Source organism: Solea solea, chromosome 19 (assembly GCF_958295425.1).
Source record: "Solea solea chromosome 19, fSolSol10.1, whole genome shotgun sequence".
Classification (NCBI taxonomy): Eukaryota; Metazoa; Chordata; class Actinopteri; order Pleuronectiformes; family Soleidae; genus Solea; species Solea solea.
The window spans coordinates 16494681-16506641 of NC_081152.1; the positions used below are offsets into that span (position 1 = coordinate 16494681).

Genomic DNA, 11961 nt, shown 5'->3' on the forward strand with positions numbered 1-11961 from the left:
TCCCCGCACAGTTATTATAATCCACCCTGAGCGGTATTTGATTGCAGCAAAGCCACGGGTGTGTTGTATTAATCCCAAAAATAATCCAGCGTCTGGTGTCACCAAAGTGTCAAAAATTATTATTATTATTATTTTTTATCACTATATTCTATATTTTTTCTTTATAAACACTTGAGTGTGAGCGCAGCTGCAGTGGATGACGTCCGACACTAACCTCGTCACCTCGGGCCACGTGGTGCGTCATGTCCTTGAGGCAGCGCATCATCCTCTCGTCCCTGAAATCGTACGGGAACGTCTCCGTCCATTCAGTCAGCAGCTGAACCAGCTTCGGCGCCACCTCGCGGAAACGGATCTAAAAAAAGACCCTTAAGTGTCAGTGATAGTACACGTCAAAGACAGAATTCACGAGTGTAATCTGAAACCCTAATCCCCCGTTATTGTCATAGCGTCTTTCATGTAATTTCGTCGTTTGCTTGCTTTATTGTTGCCATTAAAATGTGCCCCTTTCACTTTTATTTCCCCGGTGTCACTTTGTGTCCAGATTGTCTTTGCTGATTCAAATGTCCATAAATATTTTGTCCCACAGCAGATTAACAGAAGCCTGCGTGTGCGTGCTGTGCTTCTGTTCTGTGGGTGAGAGAGTGACACCGTTACTTAGATACAGTGGGTGTGAGTTTGTGTGGGCAAGAGAGAGAGGGAAAAATAATTATAGCTCTGTGTGAGTGCATGTGTGCATGTGTGCATGTGTGTGTGTGTGTGTGTGTAATCCTCCCACCTTATCCAGCAGGGCGTCTCCGGAGCGCTGCTGCTCCACACACAGGTGACAAACCCTCGTCATGAGCTCGTACGGGTGCAGGAAGAGGCGTGAGCTCAGCAGGAAGGTGAAAACATACGACCTCTAAACGTGGCGAGACAAAGACGCTGTTAGAAAACAACTCGAGCCACATCGTTCATTTTGATTTCTTTAAAAACAAAGAAAAGTCTGTGCCGTCCACGCTGCCCGCACGTTTTATAGCCACAAAAACAGAAGAGAAGTCTTAATTTAAAAACTCCAGGCTGCATTTAAGGGCAAATTGGCTATTTACTCACATGGATCTGGCATTTTGGAAGCCCTAAAAAAAGCTATTTTTGCCCAGAGTGGAAAAAAAACTCAAAATGCCACCCTGGCCTTTTTTGTCCAACTTTGGTTTAGTCGGACAAAAACAAAAGGCCTTCGGAGACGGCGATGCAGTTACCCGCATTCACTTCCTGTCTTCCTGTTTTTTTTCCCACTATCAGCTCTGAACAAAAAGCTCCCTAAACATTTTCAGTTTCACCACAGTAGAGCTGAAACAATTAATCAATTAATTGTTTAAGTTTTTTCCAGATTAAAACAAGATTTCCGATTGTTTAAGATTCTTAAACGTGAGTCTTTTCTTAATTTCTATGATCTGGATAACAAAGCAATCATTAAAAGTGAATCATTTTGGTTTGTGGACAAAACAAGACATTTGAGAACATCATCATTTACAGGTTTGACGAACACCGATCAACATTTTTTAAGGTTTTCTGATATTTTATGGACCAAACGATTAATCGAGGAAATAATCGACAGATTAATCGAATATGAAAATAATCGTTAGTTGCAGCAGGCAAAAGAAAGAGCTGACCATCACCTCGTGCCGTCTGAAACTAAGCAAATGACTGCAAAGGAGGAAATTACACCCGCACACGCATGAGCCCGGCATTTTAAAGAACTTACATCAGGGTAGTAGTCCACTGTGGGAACCAGGTGCTGGATCAGAGCCTCAAGGGACGCTGAAACCAAACTGTTGTCATGGTAACACATCTCCCCGTAGCTTGCCGTGATGCCATGTCCGTAAAACCGAGTTTTGCCCGGGGCGGAGTTGTTCCGACAGGACTGCTCGCTGCCGCTGCCACTGCTGCTGCTGGTGGTGGTGGTGGTGGAGGAGGTGTGGCGGTGCGCGCGGCCCGGACACGAACTGCTGTGCTGCTGAGGGCTGCGCGGCTGCGGCGAGGACGCGTAGGGGTTCTCCGAACAGCTGCCGTTGTTGTTGTTGTAGTGGTGGTGCTCCTTCGTCGCCACGGAGGAGACGGAGGAGCTGCGGTAGGAGCAGTGGGGCTGCGGGATGTCGTAGGGGTTCTCTGCGGCAGAGTAGCCGCCGTTGTAGATGTTGTTCTCCTTCGAGGGCTTGGGGGCGGTGCCGCTGCGATACGGACTGTGAGGCTGAGGATGGTTGTTGTTGTTGCTGTAGGGCACGCAGGTGCTGAACTTCCCTGCATACGGAGTGGTGGGAGGCATGGTGACCTGCAGAAGAGACACGAGGAGGACATGGTTGACATTGGGGAACACGGACACAATAAGTACTGTACTATGGGTCAATATCACTGTATGAATAGACACAACAACCAGATATGGAAGTCTGTTTATGGTCAAATAAAACCAATTAAAAGGTCCATTGTGCATATTTTTGTGTGTTCTGATCATGTTTTTGTCGACAGGAAAACAAACAAACACACAGCTGCACTTTTTTGTGAATCAAAAAACCATGACTACGGGTTTCTCGGGTAACTGTTTACCACTGTGTGTGTGTGTGTGACTCAGTCTGCCCGCCCTCCAACACGCAAAGCTGAGACTTAGAGGTGTCTGAGAAATAACTACACTTAATCACATAATGTTACCCCTCCTCTGTTTACTGTTTTGGCTTTGAACTGCTGGAAAGACGCCTCCTCGTGGAATTCACTTTCTCTACAAAAGTCACGTGTTGTTGTTGTTTTGGATCCCCCCCCTCCCCACCCACACCCACACACACTTCCAGCTTCTGTCACGTTCTTGAAGCTAACTGCTTTTGGAAACAGGGTGGCATGAGGTTGAAAGAAAAAGGGGGAAAAACACAAGTCGACAGATGGATGATCTTGAGACGCCAATGACTCTGTGTCTTAATGGTTCAGATAATTGGATCTGAGGTTGGTAAGCTGATCCCAGGACTCCACCAAGGCATGCTTCAAATCTGGAGCCATCTCTATCCTCCTACTGTTGCCTGTTATGAAACCACATGTCATGGTAAATCTAGCTGGCCGCACACACACACGCACACAGTATTCTTAGTGGGTGACACTCATTGACTTAATGCATTTCCGTAGCTTTAACCCTTTAACCTTTAACCATCACAACTAAATGACCAAACCTAACCCTGACCCATATCTAATTCTAATCTGAACCCTAAAACCAAGTCCTAACCCTGGAAAAGCCCTTCAAAGTTGTGAGGACAAGCCAAACTGTGTCCACCATGAACAAAGCATTGTCAATGACCTTAAACATAAGCAGTTAATGCCTAAACTAAACCACAATTCAAAGTGTTTATGCCAGAAAAAGGTCTTCACGAAGCATCCAAAACACATTGAGTCGGTAGCAACTGGTACCGACTCAAAGTGGTTGAGATAACGACGACCTGGACAAATGAGAATCTACACGGACATTTTTAAGGAGTACACACACACACTTGACATATGCACACACACTGTGCCAGAAAACAAAACCCTGCAGGAATCCAGCAGACCTTTTGTTAGTCCATCACAGCGCCAACAGAGGAGTGTCTGCCTGAGCCAACATCTAACAAACACACACACACACACACACCCTTGTCCACCAATGGCGCCCAGCCCCGTGAAGCTTTAATCCAAGAACACACACACACACGTCACGCATAAACAAATGATAGTCTGAGTGATGCACACACACACACACACACACACTCTCTTGTACACCACAGAGCCTGGCATCGTGCCAGTGTAAGCCGGTCCAGTGCCCGCCCGTCTTGTGAACTCTGTGATCTCAGCCTGCTCTTCTTCTCCTCCTAACTTAGTTAAACAACCTACAGAGGCTTCACCTCCCTAACGTTACGATATGCACTCAAGAACTAGAGCCGCGACTAACGATTATTTTCATAATAGATTCATCGATTGGTCCAAAAATGTCAGAAACAATCGGAAATCTTGTTTTAATCAGGAAAAAAGCTTCAAACCAATTAATCGATTATCAAAATAGTTGTGGATTAATTTAGCTGTATCAAGAACACAGCTCCGGTGGCCAACATGAGATTAAAAAAAACACATCTATTATATAATATTCACCCCACTTTGAATGCCCTCCTTTTTTTTCTGGTGTTTACATTGAAAGGTGACCTTACACAAGAGGAAAACACATGTAGAAATATAAAACCGGCCGTGGTTCTTTTCCCAGACTGACTTCCTGAAAAGTTGACCCTCTGGTTAGCTGCGGTTTCCGAGCTGCAGCACTGAAATTTTACTCTTTCTAAATGATAGGTTGGACTCTCTGCGGGCGACTTAATAACGGCGTTTGGGAGCATAATTTCATATTGAAAGCATTGTTTACATTCTCTTGTTTGTAAACTTTGAAGATTGAAGCCTCGTGAGGAGGTTTGATGTGGCGGTGAAAGAAAAAATTACAGCAGAAAAAGAAAAAGGCAGAAATGTTACAAAGTCGTACCAATGAAACCACAAGGATGAAGTTTCACATGTGCAGGCTTTTCTCATGTATTGGAAGCTTCTGGAAGTGGAAGTTTTTCACTATTGCAGTTCCCTTTGACCGACATCAGTTTCAGACCATGTCTGATGTGTTGACCGAAGGCACAGACTGTTGTGTGTGTGTGTGTGTGTGTGTGTGTGTGTGTGTGTGTGTGTTGTCCTTAGTGTCACAACCGAGTTCATTGCAAGGTTAAAACTAATCCAGGCTTTGATAGAGCTGCAGACAAATATCATGGGATTTAAACCCAGTGAAATTTACCCAAACCACCTTAAAAAAAAAAGAAAAAAGATGACAATATTGCGGCTTATACGGGACAGTTATCAAATGTCCTATGAATGCTGCTTTTGTCTGTGCCCAATGACATTTTGTAATAGTTTTCGGAGGCTTTGTTTTTAATCTGACAAGAATAAATTACTAGGGGGGCAGTGGTGGTGTTCATCCATTTGTTTTGCGGCTTGATTAGCTTCACTTTTCCATCTCCCTGCAGGTTTACAAAAGCACCAATGGCAAGACTAACTTCATTCTAGAAAACAACCCAAATCTTTTCATCCTCGGGCTTCAACCTTAGACTGTTTCTCCTAAATCACATAATGTGGTTTTTAAAGGTACACCGAGCCATTCTGAGGCCGATTACAGCAGGAGGGGGTGGAGACAACAAGGGGGGGGGGGGGGGGGGGTCTTCAACAATAGAGGTATTATCTATCCTGTCATGGCATTAACGACCGCACAAAGACCCCCAGGAAGAGATCAGAGCAGATCACAGCAGCAGATCCGACACACACAGCAGCTTTCACACACTCTGTTTTCCACCGTCAGGCCGTATGACGCGCTGCCTCTGTGTGAACCCGAGGCCGGGATCATTTTCACATCAGTCAAACCAGTAGAGCAGACTTTCTTGTACCTATGACAGACACCGTGCACCGTGCCATGTATCTGCCCTTTTACTTAAAAGCACAGTAAACGTCATGGAATCTGTGTGTGCGACAGCGGCGTGTCTGCCCTTTTACTTGAAAAAGAGTAATAAACGCACTGGAATCTGTCTTTGTGACGGCGGAGTGGTGAAGGAGCATATCGAAACTCCCGTATTTACTCAAGGAAAATTACTGCACGTGGCTCAAGGACGGTGGCTTCCATGCTTGGGGCAACGCGATGGCGTCTGTGCAGAACGCAGCTGTGCACATTGTCCTTATTCAAACCCAATTAACCCCAGCAAGCATCCACGTACCCGCTGACCAAACAATAGCTCAGAGCTGAAACCCCCGATGGTTCAATACAAGCGGAGCTAACAGACACATGAGAAGATTTTCAAAGCAGAGACCTCCTCTTCTTTGTGTTATTTTTAAAAGGACTTTCAGCAGGTCCATGTTTTAGTCTTTCAAAAAAAGTCACGTACGTGGTTAAGTTAATCTCAAATAGCTACGACGTACTAGGAAGTATTTTGACATTGTGTCAGTGTCGTGTTTGAATGTATTTGAACACAGAGCTGAATGATTTGGCGAATAAATATCTAATGGCAACGTTTCTGCCCGATATTGAGAATACGATTGATTTGCAATAACATGTATAAGTCAAGAGCGAGAGAAGCAGACATGGATTCCTTTGTTCTTGTGTTTGTTCACTTGCTTTTTGGAAAATCAAACCACCCAACACAGCAATAACCTGGACTGGACAGTTTATCTCGCCACTGTAAGATACACATGGTGCAATACTGGTCTTTTAATTCAGTTTAGTTTGACTTTTAAGTTTGGATTTGATGTTGTTTTGGACGAACAGCCCCAGTATTGACATTAAAGTATAAAACCGGCATAAGATGTGCAACAAATTGCAGCCTTTGTCATTTGCTTATTGCATTTGAAGTCAATTGTTCAGTTCTACACCAAAGACACAATCAATTCCAATGAGGCACTTCATACATGCCATAAACTGTGATAAAGTTCAGTTTAAAGTGTAATTAACCACAATTTGGACATGTGGCCTGAGAGAAACTTTGTCAGCAAAGTCAAAAGAGGGAACACCCAGCACCTGTAAAGCAATTTCAGAGTCGTAAAAAGGGCAATATATTGTAGTACTAGCTCTGTACCTTCTGAACTTTGATACTAATAAGTTACGAGCAGGTAAGGATTGTGGGAAGTAGGCGTGCTAAAAACCTGTCATACTCTGTCTTGTTCCTGAGAATATATGAGGCTAAAGTCCAGGCTGCGCTCATATCACTTGTTTTTTATCAAAGCTGCAGATTTGATACATGCAGAAGTTGTCCCTTTAAACAAGCGGCCTGATTAATTATATTGATGTTATTGTCCTGGAAAATGGTGGCACCAATATCTCTTAACAACATACTGATGGAGAAAACAAGTACCGAGTGGAAATGCAACCATTTTAAATGAAAATAGATCTTTAGCCACTAAGAGAGTGGGTCTAAAAGATTACAGACAAAATCAGTTGCCCGTGTATTTAACTGTAAATACTTGTCGGTAAATAGTCTGATGCACTTCCAGGCTGTACATTTTGAACATGAATGTGTATATACAGTGTGGTTTCAGCCAGGGTTTGCTTTTGTTTTAGCTTTTCTTTGGTGTAAAGGTTGTATGCGTTTAATTTTGGGGGTTTCCTAGATGCAGAAACCAGCAACAAACCTGACAATGGACTTTGTCTTCTTCTATTCTGTTCATAATAGTTAGAAATGTATGACTAAGTGGGCAAAAAATGAACATCAGTCCAGGTGTTATTTTGCTCCAACTTGACCGTCCAAGCACAGGAAGCTTTTCCCAACGCGTTACACCCTTAAACCATTGTGTTGTGAGATTCGTTTCCTGTCTGTTGCTCAAATTACATTTCAGTCTTCTCCGCATCACCAGACAGACTGCAAGCGTCATCATTACCTCTCTGACCAAAATGACCATAAACAAACGGTAAAGAAACATCAGACACGACAACGCAGAGCCTCAGGGGAACTGCTCTGCTTGTGCTCTAGTAAAGCCTACAGCTCAGATAAGAGCTGCCATCAACAAAACACCAGACCCACTGACCAACCCTGCACCTGCACTTACATCTGATAAACAGGCAAACAAAGCCGGATACAGACAGACACCTGACTCAGATTGACTGAAGAGATATGTGGTGGTATACAATTCACCCACTGCTGGTCCAGTTTTCACCATTCCCTCCCCCCCTAATACACACACACAGACACATTTAAGAATGCATTTCCTTGTGTGTAGGCTGCACAAACACACACAGGGTTACAAGTGCAAAGGCAAACACACACACACACAGGTTTGCCCAGCTATTCTTCTTAGGACTGACATATTTACTTCCATTCATTTGCCTAACCCTAATCCAACAATAATTGAAAACTTAGCCCTAACTTTAGCAGATCCTCAGAAATTAGGTTCTTTGGACCAGGTTTTGACCTCCATGAGAAATAAAGGTCAGTGTATGGCAGAAGAGGTCCCAAAGAGGCAACAGATACAACTACAGCACACACCCAAACACACACCTGTCCCCTGTATGATCTGGCAGGCTAGTACAGTATTAACCTAGAGTCGGGATAAAGACAAATTATCTCCTCTGCTGCTTAGATATAATAAACCTAAGCCCATGTCTGTGGCTTTTCTCACACTCACACGCACACATTTACTTTTCTAAACGCCTATAAACCAACAAATCTCATTAACTTCCTTCACGCAGCACAATGGACACATTTCATCCAAAGATTAAAGTAGCTTTACGTGATTAAAACAACTGGATTAGATTTTTTTAGACCAGCTGATGTCGCAAATGTTACTTGTGCAAGCCAGACTGCATTTGTGTTAATCATTGAATCAGTTTAACAATTCTATTCAACTTTAATTTAAGCAGCCTGACTTGCAAATTGAGGCATTTATTTCAGCAGGTTATGGTAGCACAGGTTTATTTTTGTGACTGTATGTGTGGACAAAGAGGCGATTCATAGTTTATTTTAAGTGAATTTGGGCACAAGTACACACACGGTGTGTCTCGTTCTTTCTTCTTTCTCCCTACAGACACACAGACAATCTGTTATTCTCTCTTTCTCTCACACACACACGCCTGGCCCATATTACGAGCTCCAAACTGAGTCAGAAACACAGTAAAAGCAAAAGCTTGACTGTGAAGGAGGCATGCTGTGCAACCACAGTCCCATCACAGGTGCTGGACTGGTGAGTAATGTTTGTTTGTGGATGGCAGCCAGACTAATTATAACCCACATGGGTGGTAAACAATAACAACAACAACAACAACAACAAATGCTGCAATGAGGAAGAGAATGACATTTGTTTTTACATTGGTTTGTCAAATACCACAAAACTGCCCATTATAACTAACATGAACATGATTTTCTAAGTTAAAAATACAACTTTTAAAGAAAGTAAGTTGTGATATAGACATAGATTTCAGTGTTATAACAGCAAGTTTAGTTTAATAACTTTACTTTCAATAAAATATAAGTAAATTAGGTGTTAATAATAGATAATTGTACCACTTTACTTTTACAGTATACATAAAATATAAAAGAATACATGAATACAAGGACATGCTCTCCAACTATACAAAAAGTAGTAATAAAATATAAATAAATATGTGATGAATTACAAGTATTAAATTATATACTTACTAATATGCCTAAATGAAGAGGAAATCAACTTAATTTGAGAATGTAAACGTTGAATTAGTGATGTAAAGTGTATTATTATGACCTCATAACACAGACAGGGGTTATGTAATAAGATTTCTGCACAGTAAAACCTAACTAACTTTCTGACCGTGACCCATAACAATGTAATATTCCTCTTCATGAAATTGTGCACACGCACAGTAAACAACTTACCTCGTACTTGATGCAACTCGGAGTCCAAAAGTAGCAGAAAGTGTCGAAAAAAGAAAGGGAAAGAAAACAAAAACAAAAACTCGTAGTAGTAGTTTGGCTGCGTCTCCACAGCAGCACACTAAAGACGTGTGCGAATGTGAGACAACACACAGATAAAGTCTGCGCTCACTGTGTTCGTCCCTCGCTCAGCTCCATTGTGTGTCGCCGCTTCTCATACTTCAGTCAATTTGAAGCAGCAGCAGCTCGGCGACGACGATGATGGAGCCACAAAGCGAGGCGTATTATTCAAATGAGGCTTCACAGAGCCGGGAAAACCAGCCAATCAGCACGCGGGGGGCGGCTGCCTCCTGGGATGACTCCAGCCAATCACAGCGCAGAGGACGGAAAATCAAAAAACCACCCGCGGCTCTGATTGGCTGCCGCTCTCTCTCTCCCTCTTTCTCTCTCTCGTCCATCGAGACGAGCTCATTCTTTTGAACCGCAGCGAGAAGCGGAGTGAATGTTTTTGTTGGAGGAGTGTAAGGTTTCCACCCGGAATGTGATTGTGTGCGCGCCTGCAACTTGCTGTTCCCAGTCACTTAAACATTTAAGTTTGTAAAATTAGCCTCCAAGCTGCTGCTGCTGCTGTTGTAGACTGTGTTTAGAAAGTTTAAGAAGAGATAGATAGATAGATAGATAGAAAGATAGATAGATAGATAGATAGAAAGATAGATAGATAGATAGATAGATAGCTATATATTTTGCATCATAGCTAGATACCTGGTTAGTTAACATGCTAGTAAGCTATTAGCATAGATAGATAGATGAGGATACATAGATTAACTATTTTACATTACATTACATGTCATTTAGCAGACGCTTTTATCCAAAGCGACTTACAATAAGTGCATTTAAACATTTGGGTTTTGGGCACATTTTTTGTGCATAGACACCCTTTTGTATGAATTGTCATTTTATTCCTATATATTGCTATGTTTCCATCAAGGTACAGTAGGTACGGGCTGTGTCAGCTTGGTATGTAGCGTGACGTACCGGTGCTTCGACAACGAACAACAGCGTTGAACGTGACACAACAACGAAGCAGCTTGGTTTTTTCTGCTCGGGTTTTGGCTGTTTGTCTCAAAAATACGTTTTTATAAAAAAAATAGTAGTAATAGTTTGCACACTGGAATCTCTGATCATTTTTTAAACATTTATTGAAGTTATCCATCCTTATTTGGTAACTTAGAGTCAATGAAAGGGCTTAATTTCTTCCTAGTCACCTGAAAAACCTGTTCCATTTACTATCGAAAAGTACCTACATTTCCCATCTCCTACCTTCTCCACTTTCCCATTAACCTGTCTGATTGTTTTCTTCTTCTGGGAAACAAATATTCAACCATTTTGTTCAAATCGCTTGCTTGTTTTCATTGAAGGGACGTTGGTGAGAACATCACAGACATCATAGGTAAGAGAACCATGACAAATGCATTTATTAGATATATTTTGACTGACTCAGCAATTTTGTTTGTTTTTCCAAAGGTGTGTCAAATCAGAGGTTCATCTGTTATTAGTGGTGGCTCATCCGTCTGTTGTATAAACATCACGTTTTAATATTTGTATTTAAAAAGTAAAAACACAAATTGCCCAATTTGTGTTATCACAGCCATTCAGACTAAAGCTACATGTATACATGTGTAGATGTATAAACATGGATTTACTCGCAAAGTATCCAAAGTGGTAATTTTCAGTTTCCCTTTTATTTCCGGGAACTGTATTAATTACATGTTGGTGAGTCAACTTTTTAAACCTTTTCCAGGAATCACTCTGCGTAAGAAGGATTTTCTTGATATCCGATCGGGATTTTAAAAAGGACTTGACAATCCTAGAAGGTTTTAATGAGATATAAAAACCCAACTGACCCATAACACAAACTTATCCTTAAATTGGAGTGAAAACATGTGAATCATCAAAAAGCTTTTTTGTACCAGGATGATTTAAGTGTACAGTCATTCCTGTTGTAGTCATTTGTTTAATGATGTTTCTCTTTTCAGGCACCAGCAGGGTAAAACAGGCTCGCTAGAGAGCTTTTTTTTTTTATTTGTTAGTGGATAAATATACACCCTCTCCTTTGGTAATCTCCTTTTCTAAATGTTTAGAATTATATATATACTAGGCCGCCCCCAACGGTCTAATTTCCCCGGAAATATGGTAATTAAATCAAGAATCCACCCCTACTGCACCGCCGTCATCCACCTCAGCCCAGTCCAGTCCTTTTCATTGCATAAACATCAAAATTACATAAACACAGTGTTACATTTATTGTTCAACCAGGGCCCTAAGGTTGTGGGCGGCGCTTTTTTTTCTGCTCACTGCCGCCTCTTACATTCTGACACATCAGCATTAAGGCAAGAATAGCTGATCTCTGAATCTTTCAGGCTGCAGGGTTTTCTCATTTCAATAACGCTACTCCTACACTGGGCAGCCGAGCGCACAGCTTCCGGGTGAGTGTGGGTCACAACTGATTCACAGGAATAAAAGTGGGCCATGCACATGCATTACGCATAAGCCTCCTCTTCCGGTGGTG

The 11961-nt window shown here is 42.2% G+C and overlaps 1 protein-coding gene across 1 annotated transcript in view; it reads right to left on the bottom strand.

The window, feature by feature from the left end:
* The window catches only part of LOC131446307 (ras-GEF domain-containing family member 1B-B-like), a 15766-nt gene extending 6130 nt beyond the window's left edge, over positions 1-9636 (bottom strand). The window contains exons 1-4 of the mRNA XM_058617455.1: positions 9396-9636; positions 1742-2308; positions 776-898; positions 215-352 (exon numbers count right to left, since the gene is read on the bottom strand). Coding sequence (XP_058473438.1) covers positions 215-352; positions 776-898; positions 1742-2302 — 822 coding nt within the window. The 5' untranslated portion in view covers positions 2303-2308; positions 9396-9636. The remainder of the gene's footprint in view (positions 1-214; positions 353-775; positions 899-1741; positions 2309-9395) is intronic.
* Between the last annotated feature and the right edge of the window lie 2325 nt (positions 9637-11961).